Genomic DNA, 20,662 nt, shown 5'->3' with positions numbered 1-20,662 from the left:
TAAGAAGGGATTGGAAGAGATGGGATGGGAGAGGATGGGATAGCTTAAGATGGGATGGGATTGGATGGGAAGAGATGGGATGAGACAGGATGGGATGAGATGGGATGGGATGGAATTGGATGAGATTGGATGGGATTGCATAAGAAGGGATGGGAAGAGATGGGTCAAGAAAGGATAGGATGGGAGGGGATGGTTTAAGACGGAATGGGATTGGATGGGATGAGATGGGATTGGATAAGATGGGAAGGGATGGAACAGGATGGGATGGGATTGGATAGGATGGATGGGATGGAACTGGATGGAACGAGATGAGACGGAACAGGATGAGATAGGATGGGATTGGATGGGATGAGATAGGAGAGGATGGGATGGGAGGGGATGGGGCAGGATGGGATGGAAGGGGAGGGGGTGGCTCCCCAAACCCGTGCTTCCACACACCTCTAGGCAATCCCAGCCTCCAGTGCTGTGCAGGGCTCTCCCCACCCTCTGCAGCACTGAGTGCGGCTCCTCCAGGGATCGCCCGGCTGTGCCTCACTTCACGGCTCCTTCCCCCTGCAGGGGCTCCGCTGCCTTCGCTCCCTCCCTTCTCCCATCATCGAGACACCGCGGCTTCGTTACCCCAATGAAGTGTGAGCAGCACACAGCAGCAACATGGGGCTGGGACAGAGGATCGCTGTGTTATAAACCCAAAGGGTTGGGGGATGTGGGGTGACCCCGCTCAGTCCCACTGTGAACTCTGCAGCTCTGCCCATCCTGCCGCCCACCTTCCCTCTGGTGCTGGCACAGAAAGGAAGACACAGAGCCAATGACAATAAAAAAGGCAGAAACAGGAGGAGATTCACCCCATGTCTGCCCTAACCTCATTGCTGCCAGTCTGAGCCGGCAGAGAAATGGATGCCATTTTGAGCACTGAAGTTTCACTCCGTGTTGCATGGAGTGGTGCGAGCAGCACACGGACACGTCTGGCACACTCATGTATGGCACACACACACATCTGGCACACTCATGCATGGCACACACACATCTGGCACACACATGTATGGCACACTCATGTATGGCACACACACATGTATGGCACACACACATGTATGGCACACACACGTAGGGCACACACACGTATGGCACACTCATGTATGGCACACACACATGTATGGCACACACACACATGTATGGCACACACACACATGTATGGCACACACACATGTATGGCACACACACACGTACAACACACTCATGTATGGCACACACACACGTAGGGCACACACAGGGATGGGGGCTGCGTTGTGGAGGAGCACCGCACACCCACCGGCACCGTCCGTGCTCGGGCAGCACAAAGGCAGCTCCGGAGCCCCGACAGCGTCACCCAACCGCAGCTCTCAGCCGCAGGGGATGCTGCCCCCCCCCCGGCACCCCGCACCGACGGGGCAGCAGCCCACCCCCGCGGTGCCGTACCTCGCAGCCCCCCGGGCTCTCCCCAGCCTTCAGCCGGAGGGGAGCCGCCCCTCGCTGCAGGGCTGAGCGCATCGAACGGCGCACGTTCCCGTCAGACCCGGAGGGATTCCTTTCATTGTAGCCAAAACGGCTCCGTGCGTCGGGAGCCGCCGCGGCAGCAGCGCCACTGCAGGGACCGCGCACCCCCCGGGCAGCGCTGGGGCTGAGCGCCCCCCCCACCCCCCCTCCACCCCCCGAGGGATCCCCAGCGCTCGCAGCCACGGAACTGCGCGAAACTTCACGCGTAAAAAAGCAACGACCGCAACGCCACGGCGGACCCGGCGGCTGCCCGCTGAGCGCAGCCCTCGTGCAACGCACGGCTCCGAACGCGCCTTGCGGACAGCGGGGCGCTCAGAGCCGCGCGCCCCCGAGCGCAGCCCCGCGTCACGCAGCGGCCCCGCAGCGCTGCCCCACGGCCGCCCCCGACCCCGCAGCCCGCAGCCCGCAGCCCGCAGCCCCCTCCTTACCTTTGGCCCCGCGCAACACAAACCCGAATCCCTCATGCTCCCTCTTCTGCAGCACCGCCGTCTTCTCCTCGATGATGTAGTCGCTGGGCAGGAAAGAGCACAAGAGAATGACGCTGGGGTTAGATCTCAGCACCATGCTGCCGGCCGCCGGGGGTCTTCGTGCCGGCTGCGGGGAGCCCTCCTCTTCCCACGGAGCGTCTCATCGCAGCGGAGCGGGGCAGCGGCCGCTCCCTCCCTCCCTCTCCCGCAGTCGGAGCACAACGGCGGCGGCGGGCGGGGGGCTCCGGGCTCCCCGCGGTCACCTGCGGGCGCATGCGGGGGGCTGCGATCCCCCCCCCCGGGCTCCCCGGTGCCCTCGGCCGGGAGATGGGGAGCGCGGTGCTCGGTGCAAGGGGAGGTGGGAGGGGGGAGGAGGAGAGGGGGGGGCGTGGGCGATGCTCCGTGCGGAGAGCCGGGATGTGAGACAAAGGGAGGGGGCTCCTCGGTGAGCTCCGGGAGGGGGAGCGGCGGAGTTTATATCCTCATCCCGGTGCTCCCATCTTCCCTTAGAGCCCCCCCGGCGTTGCTAAGGAACCGTCTGTCATTGGGAACGGGCGGGGAGGGGGGGGGGGGGGGCGGGGGGCGATGCATTGTCCCATTTTCACAAAGGAGCTCTTTGTGAACCTAAAGGAAAAACCCGGTGATGGGGGATGGGGGTGGGGAGGGTCGGGGTCATCCCCATCCCGTGCATCCCATGTGGGGGGGGCGGCAATGGGGGGAGAGCAGCCCTGCAGCCCCCTCCCCACATTGCTGCAGGGGCAGCCCTGACCCACACACGTGTGTGTGTGCGTGTGTGTGTGCGTGCACCAGCTCCGACCCACACACATGTGCCACGCCTCTGAGCTGCACACACACATGTGCAAACCCTGACCCACACACGCGTGTGTCAGCCCCAGTTCACTCAGTTCACCAGCCCCAACCTGCAGACATGGGCCACCTCTGATCTGCACACGTGGGCCGGCCCTGGCCCCCACCAGCCCCCAACCCCACACATGTGTGTGCACCCTACAGCACCGCAGCGTGCCATGGGTTCACTGCAGCCCCTCGCTGCTTGTGCCCATAGCAGAGGTGCTCCAGGGCATCACTGGGCAGAGCCCTATGGAGCTGCCATGGACGCTGCAGGAGGACCCAGCTCCATCCCTCTGTGCCCCAGAGCGCGGTGAGGTGACGGCAGCAGGCAATGCAGGCAGGTGTGGTGGGGCTGCCCCTGGAATGGACGCAGGACACGAGATGGAACTCCTTGCACATCCCTGATATTGCAGTCTGCACAATAATTCTGGGCATTTTAGGCGTTCTGCATTAAAAAACACAAAGGCTATCTAGAAAACTGGCCACGCAACATCAAGCAACAACGCTCCGGGTGTGGAGGAACCCCAATAGAGACACACAATCTGCTCTGGGGCAATGGATGTCACACAGCCCCCCCCTCTGTCGTGTTTCCAACACAACGCCTGCCCTTCCACAGCAGCACCTGCTCCCTGACACACGTAAAGCTCGCCCTTCTCCTGAGTCTTGGACATCCCACCGGGAATGGATTCCTAACAGCTGCTCCCAGGAGAGGCTGCAGCTGCAGCACGTGGCATGGAATGGCAGCCAGAGGTCTCAGACCCCGAGCCCTGTGTCATAGAATCATAAAAACACAACATGGGATGGGTTTGAGGGATCCTTACAGCCCGTAGAGTGACAGAATGCCTTGGGGTTGGGAGGGTCCTTAAGGATCACAGAACCACAGAATGGATGGGTTGGGAGGGTCCTTATAGGTCACAGAACCATAGAATGGATGGGTTGGGAGGGTCCTTAAGGATCACAGAACCACAGAATGGATGGGTTGGGAGGGTCCTTAGAGATGACAAACCATAGAATGGATGGGTTGGGAGGGTCCTTAATGATCACAGAACCATAGAATGGATGGGTTGGGAGGGTTCTTATAGGTCACAGAACCACAGAATGGATGGGTTGGGAGGGTTCTTATACGTCACAGAACCATAGGATGGACGGGTTGGGAGGGTCCTTATAGGTCACAGAACCACAGAATGGATGGGTTGGGAGGGTCCTTAAGGATCACAGAGCCATAGAATGGATGGGTTGGGAGGGTCCTTATAGGTCACAGAGCCATAGAATGGATGGGTTGGGATGGTCCTTAAAGATCACAGAACCATGGAATCCCAGAATGGTTGGGCTGGAAGGGACCACAGAGCCCCCCAGCTCCATCCCTGTCATGGGCTGGGTGCCCCCCACCAGATCAGATCCCAGGGCCCCATCCTTGGCCTCGGGTCCCTGCAGGTCCCACGTCCTCACCTCCTCCAGCCATCACTGAACAGCCCCAGGACACCAAACATGCAGGGGAGCATCCCTGCCTTTCCACAGCACGTGTGAAGCTCCGTGGGAGATCCTAACCCTGCACCCCCCCTCCGAGCCTGAAACAAACATCTCTGCACAAAATGGTGGTTTTCAGTTCACCGAGCAGCGGGCTCAGCACCCAACTCATCCGGCTGGGATTATTCTGCCCATGAGGACCATAGAAAACCACGATCAAACCCCAAAGCTCAAACTCTTCCCATCAACCTCCGTGGTTGTTCCACCCAGACGATGAACCCGCAGGCGCTCAGGTTCACATGGAGTGCAGGAAAACCTGCAGTGCTTCAGCAGAGCCAAACCAAACACTGCTGTAGATGGACCTCATACACAAAGGGAAGTAAAAGCTGCTCATTATTGCTAATTAATTGTAGGAGAGACAGCTGGGGTGGCACCGACTGCACCGCCGGAGCTCCGGGGGCAGACACAGCAGCAGGAGCAGCATCGGTGCGACCAGAGAATGGAGATGGTGCCCAACAAGTAACATCAGGGACTCGTTTTTGTCCAAATAAACGGGAAGGCCAAAGATAAATTCCAGCTGAAGTAAAACAAACAGCAGCTGGAGGGATTGGAGCCGACTGCAATGGTTGGCAAACACCAAAGCACTGCGTTGGCTCCTCCCGAGCACCTGCAGGGATGCACGGCCCCGTCTGTGGGAGCGGGCAATGGGATGAGGGGAGCTGATCAGGCTCCCACAGAAAACCTCGAACAGCCAGAAAACAGCTTAATAGAACATCCAGCAGGGAAGGTGGTGAGTGCTGGGCAGCGCGGCAGGATGTACAAGGAGGCTGTGGATGCCCCATCCCTGCAGGCATTCAAGGCCAGGCTGGATGTGGCTCTGGGCAGCCTGGGCTGCTGGTTGGTGACCCTGCAATAGCAGGGGGTTGGGACTGGGTGAGCATTGGGGTCCTTTTCAATCCAGGCCATTTGATGGTTCTGTGGTTCTATGATCTGAGAGAAGTGATTGTGCTGAACAGCCCTGATTCCTGCTGGAACACAATGGGTCTCTCCCGAGCGCGGGAAGGCAGCTCTGCCATGCAGACCCTGACGTCAGCTTAGCTTGATGAAGCTCTCACAGGACATGCTTGCAAAAAGCAAGGGGAGCACAAAGACTGCAAGGTGGGTGAAGAGCTGGCCTGGCACATTTCTCACCACCAGGTGGATGCGAAGAGTGGGATTGAAGGGGGTCTGCCCTGGGGCTCAATGAGGCTCAATGCACACACACAATCAGAAATGCTCAAGTGAAAAAGACCCCCCAGGTCCCAAATCCAACCCCAAGCCATCCCCACTGTGCCTACTATAACAACGTCCCCATCGCCACATCCACACGCTGCATTTGGGCCTGTTTGGTGCTGGAGAAATGGTCTGAAGGCAGAGTGTGGGGACAGCAGGGATGGAAAGGGGATGGCAGGACGGCCAGCAGGAGGCACAGGCAGCCCCGGGGCTCTGAGCAGCAGCGACACACCGGGCAGACAGGAGAGGGATGAGCAGAAAGGCAGCCAAGCCCCAGCCAAAAACCTTCTTCCCCTCCCTGCAGCGCAAGGTGGGAGCCCCGCAGTCGGACGTGGGCTGCAGAAAGCAGCACCTACGGGTGCTGGGCTGCTTTCAGACTCAATGGAGCTGCTGGGTGAAGTCAATGGGGCTGATTCACCCCGCGCTGAAACGACCTCCCACACTTTGTCAGGTGAACGGCACCGCTGGCTCCGGGGCTGCACACACTGCACCGCTCCCAGGGACAGCACCCACAGCTGGGATGTGAGTCACGGCCTCCAGGAGGAGGAGGAGATGCTGCTCGGCTCCAGGGGACGTGGAGGAGGACATCTGGGAGGTCAGGAGGCCACGTGTTTGCACTGCAGTGAGCTCAGAGGGGCTGCGGTGCGGTGGGGTCGGGCTCTTCTCTCTCCTCACAAGCGATGGGATGAGGAAATGGCCCCAGGTTGTGCCTGGGGAGGCTCAGGTTGACATCAGCTGCTGTTGGGAAGCGCTGGAGGAAGCTGCCCAGGAGGCAGTTGAGTCCCACCCCAATGCATGGATGTGGTACATGGGACTTGGGGGGGTGGGTCAGCAGAGCTGGGTTGACGGCTGGGCCTGATGACCAACCTGCACCATTCCATGATACTGAGGGCCCAACAAACAGAGCTGAGGGCAGAGCTGGTCCCACGGACTCACTTGCTCATTCCCACTTAGAAATGCTTCCAAGGTGCCGCAGCTTTCCAGCAGTTACGGGGTGCAGGAACGGGCTGCGGTGGCGGCAGTTGCTCATGGGCAGCTCTGCCATGGACTCTGCTCAAGAACAACCTGAGTTCAGATGTGTGGGATGGAGCTGGAAGATGGGAAGATGGATGGGCCTTTCCCAGCAAAGCTCACTCACAGCCCGGGGTGCTGCAGACACGCAGCAGAGGCTGAATGCTACAAAGCTGCTCATTCCCTGCTGCACAATGTGCCAGTCCAGGTCCTTATGAGCAACCTTTCCTCTCTGCTCCAGAAAACCAGGACCAGCACATGGAGCAGCTGCTCCCATTCTGCACTCCAGAAGCTGCCTCTGAGCAGGGCCAGCCTTGCACCACAGCTGGGAGAGCACAACCAAGTCCCCATCAGAGCGGTGTGGGTGTCCATGGGGTGGCACGAGGCTTCCATCCCTGCCCGCTCAGCTCCCAGCAGGCAGAGCTTTAGGGATAGAGATCTGCAGCCACCCTTAGACTTGCACACCAAACACTTCGGCTTCGGCCAGCAAGCAGTGTGTGCAGCATGTGCCCTGGGGGTCTGGAACCCACCATATCACTCCTCTGGGGGGCCTGAGAGGAAAGATCCCTACCAAAGGGTGCACTCATGTCCTGCAAGAGCCCCCCAGCTGCAACTGAAATTGGGATCTGTCCCAAATGGAGCAACCATCCACCTGGGGCTCCAGAGACCGAGCAGACACCTCTGGGAACACTGTGATAGTGATGCTCCTGCAATGGAAGCAGAGGACAGAAGAGGGGAAGGAAGGGGCTGAAGAGGAGCCTGTTTGTGCTCACAGCTCATCCCAAGGCCCTGATTATCATCAGCAGCGCTTTCAGGTTAATTCAGGCAGGAGGCAGCTCATCAGGGCACTGATTATGAACTACATCAAAAGCAAACAGGCACATGAGGAGCAACTCTGCCCCCAAAAGAAACCACCTTCCAGCCACACACGTGCACTGAACCTCCCAAAGCTCCCCCAGAACCAAGGAAGGACGTGTTGTGTGGGATCCCATTCGGGATGCAATAGTTGGGGGTCACAGTCAGGATGTGCCATTTGGGATCCCATTCAGGATGCAATAGTTGGGACCCCATTCAGGATGCAATAGTTGGGATCCCATACAGGATGCAATAGTTGGGACCCCATTCAGGATGCAATAGTTGGGATCCCATACAGGATGTGCCATTTGGGATCCCATACAGGATGTGCCATTTGGGATCCCATTCAGGATGCAATAGTTGGGATCCCATACGGGATGTGCCATCTGGGATCCCATTCAGGATGCAATAGTTGGGATCCCATACAGGATGTGCCATTTGGGATCCCATACAGGATGTGCCATTTGAGATCCCATACAGGATGCGCTGTTTAGGATTGCATTCAAGATGCAACATTCGGGATCCCATTCAGGCTCTGATGCTTGAGATCCTGTTCAGGATGTGATGTTTGGGATCAGATCCCATTGAGCAATGGCTGAAAGCATTTCAGACTCCATTCACACCCCCAGACCAACACTGTTCATCCCTAGATGAAATGTGGGCTGAGTTCCTGAGAAGCTCTTCAGACCGAATAGTGCAGAAAGTGAGGAAGCCTCTTCGTGAAGTGCAGCACCTTCCCAACTGAAGCACGGACAGTTTTCTCAGGGTATTTTCAGTGCTGCATGCAATTGATCTGAACACACCAAACGGGCATCTTGGGGGGAGTTAAACCAGCCATGGGCTGAGAGGGGATGGGCTGACGGTGTGCTGGGAGGGTTGGGGTGGAGATGGGGACCAAGCTGTGCTCCAAAGAGCGCTCAGCACTGCACAGCTGCACAGGGCAGGGGGGAGTCCCCATCCTTGGGGGTGTTGGGTCAGCACAGGGATGGGGCACTCGGGGACGTGGGCAGCGGGTTGGGATGGGGTTGGATCAGGGATCTCAGTGGGTTGGGATGGGGTTGGATGGGGATCTCAGAGCAATTTTCTATCTAAATGACTCTGCGATTCTGTGATTGAAAGAAGAGGTTGAGGAGTGAATGAGAAGTCCATGTTATGGGAAGTCCAAGATATGCTTTGGATAGACTTTAAACTATCAGTGCTAATAAGAAAACACTGAAGACCTCATTCTGTATGTGCTGAAAATCATAGAATCACAGAACCCCAGAATGGTTGGGTTAGAAGACACCTTAGCCATCATTTGATTCCACTCCTGCATTGGCTGTGAGCCCCCCAGCGCCCATCCACCGCCTGGGGCACCTCCAGGGATGGGGCACCCACAGCTCAGGGCAGCAGTGCCAGCTGGAAGGGGTCAAGAGGAGATAAGAAGACATCATGGCACTACAGAGAGAGGAGGCTCTGCAGCATCAGCTGCTGTTTATGCCGGCAGGAGGAAGCTGCTGGTGCTGGATTTGTACCCTCAGTTGCCAGGAAGGGCAGCGCAGCAGATGGGCGCATGCGGCTCCTCTCATGGGCGCACCTTCAACCAGCCCCTCCAGCCCCAATGTGAGAGCGGGCACTGAGTGCAGCCCACCCTGCAGAGTGCTGCAGGAAAGCAGCTAGAAGAGGAGGCAGAGCAGGCTGTGCTGCACGCTGCTGACTTACAGATGTCACCGTGGGGATGCTGATGCGCTGAAACAGCTCTGGCTGCTCCCAGCTGCTGTTGGGGATGGACTGCAGCTCCACGACCTGCACTGTGTGCGGTGTGAGGGGAAAGCAGGGATGAGCAGAGGGTGTCAGAGTGAGGAGCACCGCTGCCATGGGCTGCACTGGGAAGGAATTGGGAGGCCCGGAATCTCCCTCTGCTTGAACAGAAGGAGATTAAAGAAGGTTATGTGTGGGAAAGAACAATGCACGTCTCTATAAATAATGAAACCAGGTCCCAGGAAATCCAAACTCTGCGCTGTGGATTTATCCCATCTCAGCAAAGAGACAGATGGGAGTGTTTGAGGGCACCGAACTGGAGGCACAGTGCAAACACTGCAGGCAGAGCAGCAGGAAATGGAGGTTCTGACAATGGAGTCGCGTCCAAGCGAGGAGCTGGGATGGATCCTACTTGGGTGGGATAAAAGCAAACGCTGCCTGAACCCTCAGCTCTCTGAGGCTGTGTGTATGGATCGGGGTCCCTCACCGCTATTATGACAGGATCCTCATCCCAAACCCCTCTGCTGCTGAGTTACGTTCAGCTCCTCGCTGCAGTTGACGTAACATTTCCTTCTGACCTTATCCTCACAAAGCCCAAAGGCAGAGCCCCAAGCCCTGGCAAAGTTCACCTTTCTGACCCCCACTGAAAGCCCTCAGCCCACAGGAAGGAGCAGCTCATGTCCCAGAGCAACCAATGCCACAGGGGGGCACTCCCACTGAACCAGGCACTGCCGCCCGCTGTGCTGAGCCCTGCCTGGGGGGCAGCTCCTGCTCTGCACACACCTACTGCTGTCTGAGCTCCCACTCTGGCTGAAATACCTGCCTACAAGCTGTGACTCCAGCTGTAGCCACACCAAATGAAGACAGTGCAGAGCAGCGGCCTTGTAGGATGGGCACGGGATGAAGCAAAACAGGTTCGGGATGAGGATCCTGTCACAGTAGCTGCTCATTGGGAAGGGTTCTCAGTCATCTGTCCAAAGCCTGATTTGGTTTTGCCAAACGGCTCTAACTTCACATTCAGGGCCCTTTCTGGCCAAGGCCGGCAGTGATCTGGATGAGGGACTCGAGAGCACGCTCAGGAAGTTTGCAGATGGTTCCAACTTAGTTCGCAGATGGTTCCAACTTGGGCTGAAGTGCTGATCTGCCTGAGGGTGGGTCGGTCTGCAGAGGGATCTGGATAGGACGGATCCATGGGCCAAAGCCAACCTCGTGTCAGCCAACAAGACCAAGTGACAGGTGCTGCACTTGGGTCACACCAACCACACAGCACGGCAGGCGTGAGGCAGTGGCTGGAAGTGTGGGAGGAGAAGGACCTGGGGGTGTTGGTTGGCAGCTGAGCATGAACCAGCATCGTGCCCGGGTGGCCAAGCAGGTCCTGGCTGGGAGCAGCAGCAGAGCAGGCAGCAGAGCAGGAGGTGCCCGTCCCTCTGCATGGCACTGCTGGGGCTGCAGGCTGTGCAGGGGGTGGTGGGTCCGCATCCCTGCAGGCTCTGAGGGGACGTATGATGTGGTGCTAAGGGACGTGGCTGAGCGGTCAGCACGGCATACAGGGCTGATGGTTAACCTCAATGATCTTGAAGGCTTTTTCCAACCCAGAGGATTCCAGGAGCCTAAGAAACACCCTCAGCACTCCCAGACCCGCTGCCACCGCAGCTGCTCCGCGCTCAGCACGATCCATGTAGTCACTACTGACTGAGACACCCATTGCCAGCTTAATTAAGAGCTTCTGCCTTCTGAATCAGTGACTTATCACCCGCAGGATGAGAAGAGGCATGAATGATGGCTGCCGGGCTGAAGTGCTCTCATGAATCATGAATGGGCTGCGGTCCCATTGATGCTCCCTGTGGGTCGGTGTCCCCACTGGGAGCTGCACGCAGACCTGCCTGCGTCCTCCCTGCACGCCGAGCCCCAGCTCTGCTCCACGCTCATGGGAAGGGGCAGCGCCGCATGAGGAGCATCTCAAGGTGGGATTCAGCACAGCGATACTGAATGAGATCCCTTCTCAGAGCAGCCCTGTGGCCATAAAGGAGCACGTGGAATATCCGTCGGTGTGAGCACCGCACTGCAGCCTCTATCACTGCTCCCTCCTGGATTCCCATTTCCGTGCAGCGCTCACGGCACCCAGCAATCTGCACCACTCTCATTCTAATGCTGCCGCTGCTTCCCATGGGTCTGACATATGTCCTTAGCGATAATTAGCACCGACTTCTAGCTGTAATTAAGCGTACCTGGAAGCTCACGCACTCGGGTGCTCTCGGTATATTGTGTCGTCTCTGCTTAAAACACGAACAGGAACAAAACCTCATGGCTGCACCTCCCGTACCACTTCACGTGCACTGCTTTCTAACCAGGAAGGCATCGCATGCAGAGCAACCTGCTGTGTGCATGGCCGCTCTGTGACGGCAGACACAGCCAGCAGCGCTACCTGGGCTCTGTTTGCACGACCCCGATGCTGCTGACACCCCATGTGGGTTCTCCTTTGCCCCGAGCCCCGCAGTGGGAAGCACCTTCCCAAACGTACAAGCAGAACTAGTCGGGTCTGAATCACCCAGGCTGCCCCTGCCTGGCGTGAGCCACCCTTCTGTGCACTGCTGAGGTGTAGGAAATGATCCATCAGCTCCTCCTTCCTCCCCACCCTCCCTTCCCATCACACACACACCGAAGGGAGGCAGGCACAGCAAGGCTCTCCTGGAAGCTGTGCCACAAACACACACATTACTCCTAGATCTGTGCCATCAGGAACATGTGCCGGTTGTGCAGAGCCCCAGCTGTGCTTCTACCCATGATAAACCACTCAGACCCCAGAGGATTAAGGTTGGAAAAGAGCACTGCTGTCACCGAGCCCAACCACCAACGCAGCCCCACCACATCCAGCACATCACAGCCCTCCAATGACACCAACTGTGTGAAAGGCAACCCAGACCCCGCTCTGAACGGCACCGAGGATGCAGGAGAGCAGCCCACCTCAAGAAGCCAGAGAGCCCAGGGCTGGGCTCCTTCCTCAGCTTCAGCAGGGCTGTGATCAATGGTCTGTGTCAAGGTGGAGGCTGGTCACAAGCAGCATCCCTTAGGGGTCAGCATTGGGGCTGGTGCTCTTCAGATCTCCATCGGTGACAGGCAACGGCATCGAGTGCAGCCTCAGCACTGGCAGATGACGCCGAGCTGAGCGGTGCAGTCGGTACATTGGAGGGAAGGGAAGCCATCCAGAGCGACCCGGACAGGCTGGAGAAGCGGGGCCACGTGAACCTAAAGAGGTTCCATAAGGCCAAGTGCAGGTGCTGCTTTGGGTCGGGGCAATCCCAGGTGTTTGTACAGACTGGGGGAAGATCTCCTGGAGAGCAGCCCTGCGGAGAAGGACTTGGGGGTCCTGGTGGGAGAGAAGCTGGACGTGAGGCAGCAGTGTGCGCCTGCAGCACGGAAGGCAGCTGTGTGCTGGGCTGCATTTAAAGGGGTGGCCAGCAGGGACGGGGGGGTGATTGTCCCCCTCTGCTCAGCTCTAGGGAGGCCCCATCTGCAGGGCTGCGTCCAGGCACTGGAACAGGTTGCCCAAGGAGGCTGTGGATGCCCCATCCCTGCAGGCATTCAAGGCCAGGCTGGATGTGGCTCTGGGCAGCCTGGGCTGCTGGTTGGGGTTGGGACTGGATGAGCACTGGGGTCCTTTTCAGCCCAGGCCATTCGATGGTTCTATGACTCTCAGCACCCAGCACAGCACTGTCAGCCAAAGCCCCCCCACCACAGCGCAGCTCTCACAGCTCTCACTGATGTTGTGCAGAGCCTCATTCACAGCTGATGGCTTGAATAGGAAATCAATGCGGCGCATACATAATGTGCTTACCCGGCTTTGCTGGCTGCTAAGCAGGCTGTTTGTCACAGCATTAAGCTTACAAGCAGCCTTCAAGAGATGAAAAGGCCAATATGACCATGACACAAGCATGTAACGTGGTGATAAGGATTGTCTGGGAGAAAGTAATGATCTGCTGCAAAACTAAGTGGGGAAAAACCGCAGCCAGGCACAGCTGCTGCTCAAGGAAGCAGAAGAAACACGTCGGGATCTGAAAGTTTGCATCTCTGACCATCCAAAGCGAGGAAAGCAGGCTGCTCCCAGGCAGCAGAACAGAGCACAGCAGCTCTGCAGGTATCTGCTGTGTCAGCATGGCTGGCCCTCAGCTCGCCTCGCTCCCTTCCTCACTCCTCACAGTCCCAGAGCAGCCACGTGCCAGAGACACCAGGGGACAGCAAAGTGAGAAGGGAGATCAAAGAGATCACCTCTGACTTGAAGGGTGGGCCTGGGAATCTAATGAGGTTCAGCACAGCCAAGAGCGAGGTTTGGGCTGGAGGAATCCAGGATACACACACAGACTGGGAGGAGCAGCTCTTGAGAGCAGCCCTGCAGAGAAGGACCTGGGGGTCCTGGTGGGTGAACAACCGACCATGAGGCAGCAGTGTGCTCTGAAAGCAAATGGCATCCTGGGCTCCATCAGCAGAGGGGTGGCAGCAGGGACAGGTGTCCTCTGTACTCAGCCATTGTGAGGCCCCATCTGCAGTGCTGTGTCCAGGTGTGGGGCCCTCAGTCCAAGAAAGACAGGGAGCTGCTGGAGAGGGTCCAGAGGAGGCCACAAAGATGCTCAGAGGGCTGCAGCACCTCCCTACAAAGACAGGCTGAGGGAGCTGGGCTTGTTCAGCATGGAGAAGGGAAGGCTGCGGGGTGAGCTCAGTGCAGCCTGCCAGGACATAAAGGGAGCCTACAGACAGGAGGGGAGTCAGCTCATTGGAAGGGATGACAACAGCAGGATGAGGGGAAATGGTTTGAAGGGGGCAGATGGAGTTTGGATGTCAAAGGGAGGTTCTTTACTGTGAGAGTGGGGAGGTGCTGGAACAGCTGCCCAGAGAGGCTGTGGATGCCCTGTCCATCCCTGGAGGTGTTGAAGGCCAGGTTGGATGGGGCCCTGGGCAGCCTGGGCTGGTATTCAATGTGGAGGTTGGTGGCCCTGCCTGTGGTGGGGGTTGGAGCTACGTGATCCTGGAGGTCCCTTCCAACCGGGGTCATTCTGTGACTCTGAGATCCTTCCCATAGCTGCAATGCTTCCAGCATCTTGAGCTCCTATGCTATGGATTTGCCCACAGCGATTCAAACAAGGCAGTGACTACAGAACTGCAAAGGTAACCCATTAAGATCATCACATCAAGAAAATCCCCCAGGAAAGGAAACACTTCGATAATTAATACTTGCACCGTGGGAGCCAATGGCTACACAGCAAATGTACAGCAGCCCTGACAGCTCCCCCTGAACGGACTGGAAGGAAAAAAAGCAGCAGATTTAAAGAAAGCAAATAGGAAACGATGGTGTTTTGTTGTTTTTTATAGAAGGGAAGTGATCCGCATAATCACAGGCCTGGAAGTTAATTAGCATTCCTAGCAAAACAAGCAATAAGAGAAGATCACCCTCGCAGACATGCAGAGCAGCTCCCTGGCTGCCTGGGCTCAGCACTGCATGGCCCGCTGAGGGACGGGGGCTGATTTACTGCTTGCTCCCCCCCTGCCCTGCGGCCTGAGCAGTAATTTACACCCCCAGAAGGTAATTAGGAAACCCGCTGTGATTTGTTGCTACGTCCTTCCCGCTGTGCGCACGGCTGCTGGTATTTGCACAGGCAAATAGGTGCAACTCAGCCATGCAGCTCCACACAACCTCCCGGAGCCCACAGCAAGACCCAGAGCTCCGTGTCTGCTCCAGGGAGCCCCGGGGTGCTGCTGCTGCCCTGCAGGTGAGCACTTCCAGCCCTGCAGCATCGGGACTGAGTGTCTCTATGCTGCACAAACATGGCCTGGTTGGACTGGGGGTCTCAGAGCTCCTTTCCAACCGTTCTGTGGGGCTGCGATCAGTTTGCAGCAGGTGCCAACTACTACTTCAGCACGTCCCCCACACGGATCCTACAGCATCCCTATGGCAAAAAGAGACAGCCTATGAGTTGGATGTGACCCAAGCTCAGCCCCAAGGTGGGTGATGAAATGTGAACTACAATGCAGGAAGGGCATAAATGTCCAGCAGGTATTTGGGTGCTGAATGTGGAACCAACTTGGCCGCTGTCACCATCTACTAGGATGGTATGTGTGGAAAAAGGCTTTTATTCCTCTGTAGCCTCGGTTACAAATCCGAACCTGATTATTATACAAGGGGATAATTAGCATTCAGAAAGACTTGACTATTTATTTCCAGACGGAAACACGACCAGCACAGTTCTGGAGATGGACAGCCAGCTCTAAGTGTTGATCCCGCTTGCTCAAACCACGCGGTTGTTGCACCAGCACTGCAGGAAGAGGCTCCTGCTGCTCCCTCTGTGCATCCTGCAGCATTCCTGTTGCTTCCCACAATGCTGGGCTCTGCCCTTCGCAGGGACGGGCCGTGCTGTGTGATGCTGCCCACAGCAGCTCTGAGCAATGCCTCCAACACGCGCCTGGTGGTGTGTCCTGCTCAGGTCCTTAGAGCTGAACTGACAGGCAGAGCACCGAGAGGTTCTTCTCTGGGCTGCTCAGCCCTGCAAGGTGATGGTGCACACATTCTTGCTTCTTCTGCCTTCCCCTGTAAGAGGGATTCCACCACCCAGCAGCCCACATGCAGCAGCAGCTCAGCCAGCTGCCTGCAGGGCCTCGGGCTGCTTCTCTCCTTGCCACAAGATCTACGAGGTCCACGAGGGAAAGCACGATATTTAATTTCATGAAGGCAAAAACAGCTCTTCCAGAACACCGGTGGGAGCCGTTATTAAATAGCAGCTCCGAGCGAGGCATCCAGCTTCCCATTTGGTGATTGAATTTCCCTTGCCCTCCCGAAGCCCCGTTTGGCCTTGATGTGAAGTGCCAGAACCAGCAATCATAATTCCTCTGGAATGAATCTTCTCTTCCTCAGCATCTCCTCCAGACGACGGGCCAAGAAGCTCCTTCCAAATCCCTGCAGCTGACGTCAGCACGCCGAATGCTGCACGAGTTGGATGCAGCTCAAGGCACACAGTGAGGACCCAGCGCTGTGCTGTTGGGACCTGGTGGGCGCACGCCCTGAGCAGTGGGGCAGAAGCCCCAGGAGTGGGGCAGACCTTGGGGTGAGGGCTGAGTTCCACGCCTGACCCCAACCTCATGGGAGGTGACATCCATCAGAGCGCTGCCAACAAGGACAACGTCCTGCAAAGGGCAGGCCAAGGTTCCCACCATGAAGACACTGTGCAGGTGTCCATCTGCTCATAGATGTCTCAGTGGGGACCTCCGCCACGTTCCCGTCTCACAGTGCGGGTTCCCAACTGACACATCATGATTTGATTTACCCTTCTCTGAAACCTCAGCACAAGCCATGAGCTCCTTAATGGAACAGTTCAAGTCAGCCAAACTCCAGGAACGCAACCCAAGAGAAGATGACACCGCAGGCTACGAGCACAGCTGGCAGGTGCATCTTCAGGGCACCAACGGTGTAAAGAAAACCTTGGCAAACGTTTGCCAAACAGCAGTTTAAAGCAAATGAGCAGCCTGTCCTAGCAATGGTGCTCACTCTGAGTACAAGGGAAGCTTGATGGGGTGAGAGGGGAAGGGCTGACGGTGCGCTGGGAGGGTCAGGGTGGAGATGGGGACCAAGCTGTGCTCCAAAGAGCGCTCAGCACTGCACAGCTGCACAGGGCAGGGGGGAGTCCCCATCCCTGGGGGTGTTGGGTCAGCACAGGGATGGGGCACTTGGGGACGTGGGCAGTGGGATGGGCTGGGGTTGGACTGGGGGTCTCAGAGCTCCTTTCCAACCATTCTGTGGGGCTGCAGATATCCTCTTCACCTGCAGTTTGCAGCAGGTGCCAACTACTACTTCAGCACATCCCCCACACGGATCCAACAGCATCCCTATGGCAAAAAGAGACAGCCTATGAGTTGGATGTAGCCCAAGCCCAGCGCCGAGGCGGGTGATGAAATGTGAACTACAATGCAGGAAGGGCAGAAATGTCCAGCAGGTATTTGGTGCTGAATGTGGAACCAAGTTGGCCGCTGTCGCCATCTACTAGGATGATAGGTGTGGAAAATCTATCAGCTCCACGGAGAGCACGAAGCGGTGCCTGCTGCAGTAAAGCATCCGCACATCCAGAGCCAGAAATGCTTTCCGCTGAAGAGCATTAAAGAAATCAGCCAAGGAGCCACCTCAGAAACAAAGGCCAGTTTTTAAGACATTCTGGAAACTTGGGAAATTCCAGAGTCCTGAAGGAGCGCCAGGGATGACACAAGAGCTAAAAGCAACCAGCCTGACACCAATCCTAAGTACATTAACAAAATGCTTCATCTGGAAGATGGAAGAGAAACCAGGGCTGGGGGCCAGGGATGACCACAGATGTTAGGAGGCATCCCAAGTGACTGTAGAGACTGGGCAGACCTGCAGCAAACCTTACCCAGTTTGTGCCTAATAATGCAAAACCCCGAGAGAAAACCACAAGAAGAGGATCCAAAGGATGTTGCCACAGCAGAAAGCTGATTGTCAGATTGTGGCATCACAACAGGCTGACATCGGGACAAGAAAGGGCTTTAACGCAGACCAATCCAAATCGTCAAACCCACAGGCTCTGTTTGCAGGATAGGAGACGTCCTTGGCGAGCAGCACCTAGAAAAAGAGAATGCTGCCACAGTGATAACCATCATCACAACCAGGTGGAGGAAGCCCACCTGGGACTCAACAGAAGGAGCGGTGAGGCATCACCAGTGCTCCTGGCAGCGTCTTCAAGGCCAGTGTGGAAACATTTGAGGTCGCAAAGCAATGCAAGAAGTAAGCAGAGAAGCTGCAAAATAAGCCTTAGGGTGTGAAATTCAGCACGATTTGCTCCTACCAAAGAGAAGGTCGGGAGGCTTGCAGACCACCGTCCTGAATGCAATGAGAGAAAAACGCTTCTGGTATTCCAGACTTTTCAAAGAACGTGGGGAAAAAATAATAGATTTCAAGATGTGACACAAAAGCCTTTGAAATAAGGCTGGATTTCCAGCAGAATGGGCGATGAAATGGAACGCCAGGCCAAGAAAGTGGTGAGCTCCTCCTTGGGGCTCTTCGTCGACAGCTCAGGGATGACAGCGCCATTCTCCAAATCAGGTGTGGGAGTGGATCAGGCTGCCAGGAACCTGGGACTCCTAAATCTGTAATGCTCACAACCTGCTCTGCTCCCCTCCTTTCTGGATGCTGTTCCAGGGAAAGGTGAACCCAAATCTCTTCAGAGCAGGGTAAGTGCCAGCAGATGGGAGGCCATACAAGGACATGTGAAGACCCCGAGTCAAACAATTGCTGCATTTAAAGAATGTGGGGAATCACAGAATCATAGACTCACAGAACCACAGCATGGCCTGGGTTGCAAAGGACCCCAGTGTTCTGTTCCTGTTCCAACCCCCTGCTGTGTGCAGGGTCACCAACCAGCAGCCCAGGCTGCCCAGAGCCACATCCAGCCTGGCCTTGAATGCCTGCAGGGATGGGGCATCCACAGCCTCCTTGGGCAACCTGTTCCAGTGTGTCACCACCCTCGGGGTGACAAAGAAAGAAGCTCCCAGGTGGGGCTGCTGAGAAACACAGGAGTTCTCAGTCCCCTGGCATTGCAGGATGCTTCTCATCTGCCAAAACCTGCATCCCTCCCACAGCAGAAGGGCTCCATCCCAGCAGTGCCCAATGTTGAGTCCATCAGGAGTCTCTGCAGGCAAACACGGTAAAATCCAGGTAAAAGGCAGCAGGCTGGTGGGCACAGGAAGTCAAATTAAACCTAATTGCCCCTTCTTGCTCGGATTTTTTCCAAACAGAAAACACTTGATGGTAATTTTTTGCTTATTGAATTGAACTGCTGTGAGTTGAGGAAGCGCTGGAGGAAAGAACGTTTGGCACAGTTCTGTACAAATCCCCTTTGTTTACAATGATCTGATTAGATTTCCTCTGGAAGCAGCAGAAGCCTCGAATCGAAAGAAAAACCCACCAAAATCCACCGAGATGGTTCTGTGTAGAATCTGCAGCCTCCTTCCCAGTGCTGCTTCCTGCAGGTGACACAGAGCAGAAATACGGCCACCCTCCGGCACCAGAACACTCCGAACTCAGCCCAAAATGCTCTTTACTCACCAATGGGAGAGACCATTGCACAACTATGAAGGCAAACTTTGCCAGTGCTGTGCTCCTCTTTGGCCGGCTGAATGTTGCTGTGGCTGCTGCTGAGAACTCCTTGTCTGACCCAGAAAGGCACGCAGTTCATCCCCACCTCTGCAGCTGAAATGACAGACCTGCACTCGCTCAGCACATCATCCCACCTTATACCGTACCAGCACCAAGCTAAGGAGCATTATTCTAAATGCCTGCTGGACTTGTTAGGATGCCCCAGCACCTTTGGGATTTACCCACGTGTTGTTGTTGCTGCCTGATGCTCAGCTTAGGGCTGCCGTAACTTCCACATCTTTCCTGCAGAACTGCTGCACCCCCAGCGCTTCGCCATCCCACGCTGGCAGGGCTGAGGACTTTTCTTTTTGCACGCGTGGTAATTTGCATTTCTCCATCCTGAACTGCATCTCTGCCTTTTCAAACAAGTGTTTCCATTGCCAAGATCATTTGGGATTCTCACCCTGCCCACAATGCGCAGCACTGGCAGTGACTCACCGAGGGCACTGCAGTGTCTGCTGTCCCTCATGAAGCGGATATTCCTGGCCAGAGAAGGGGAGGATGACGCTCATCCCAGCGCTCAGACACCGTGGGAAGCTGAAGTTAAAGAGGTGCCGTGGGTTCCTCTTCTGCTCCTTCAGGTCTCCAAGTCAATGCGCACAGCAACGATTTCCATCTGGGCACCATGAGGGGGAGGCACTGAAGCAGCAGCAGCAGCAGCAGCAGCAGCAGCAAGGCTTGGCGTGGGGATGGCAATGACTGTGAGGGATGCATCGTGTCATCTTAGGGAGGGCTCTGGCAGCAGACACGCTGTGCACTGGGACATCCTACCTGCAGCACCACTCAGCAGCACCCGATGCTGAAAGCAGCGTTTTCATCACAAACCCCAAACCACTGCACCATACGAACCCCTGTGAAGAAAGCTGGTTCCATCCCAAGCGAGCAGCGCAGCGGTGCACATCTTCCCACGTGAGGCTGCTCCCTGAAGCTCCTTCTGACTCGTGATTCACCGTGCTGATTTCACATGTTCGAGATGGAAATGAATTGCACCTTGCTGATAAGGTCAGGCAGACAGGTCTGACTGCAGAGACACACCATGAACTTCTCCACCACGGCCAGATGATAAATCTCTGCTCTCCTTGCACTCGACGTGGCACAAAACCACTGCACACCGCGCAGCGTTACTGAGAACATTTACCCTTCCCTCAGGGACACCCAACATTGACATGAAAGCAAAGTTTTCAAAGACCAAAGAACTGCAGCATGGAAGGAAAGCAGCCGAGCTCCGAAGCTGTGCAGTACTCAGAGCCATTCCTGAAGGTGCTGGAGAAGAAATAAAAGAGTT

General features: G+C 56.6%; 1 protein-coding gene across 7 annotated transcripts in view; it reads right to left on the bottom strand.

Annotated features, from left to right (window-relative positions):
- SHANK3 (SH3 and multiple ankyrin repeat domains 3) overlaps positions 1-20,662 on the bottom strand; it is a 275,165-nt gene that overhangs the window by 57,610 nt on the left and 196,893 nt on the right. For all 7 annotated transcript variants that reach the window (XM_072344180.1, XM_072344169.1, XM_072344200.1 and 4 more), the window contains exon 16: positions 1,959-2,041. In XM_072344180.1, the coding sequence (XP_072200281.1) occupies positions 1,959-2,041 (83 nt within the window). The remainder of the gene's footprint in view (positions 1-1,958; positions 2,042-20,662) is intronic.

Source organism: Excalfactoria chinensis, chromosome 1 (assembly GCF_039878825.1).
Source record: "Excalfactoria chinensis isolate bCotChi1 chromosome 1, bCotChi1.hap2, whole genome shotgun sequence".
Lineage (NCBI taxonomy): Eukaryota > Metazoa > Chordata > Aves > Galliformes > Phasianidae > Excalfactoria > Excalfactoria chinensis.
This window is presented reverse-complemented; position numbering and strand designations above follow the sequence as displayed.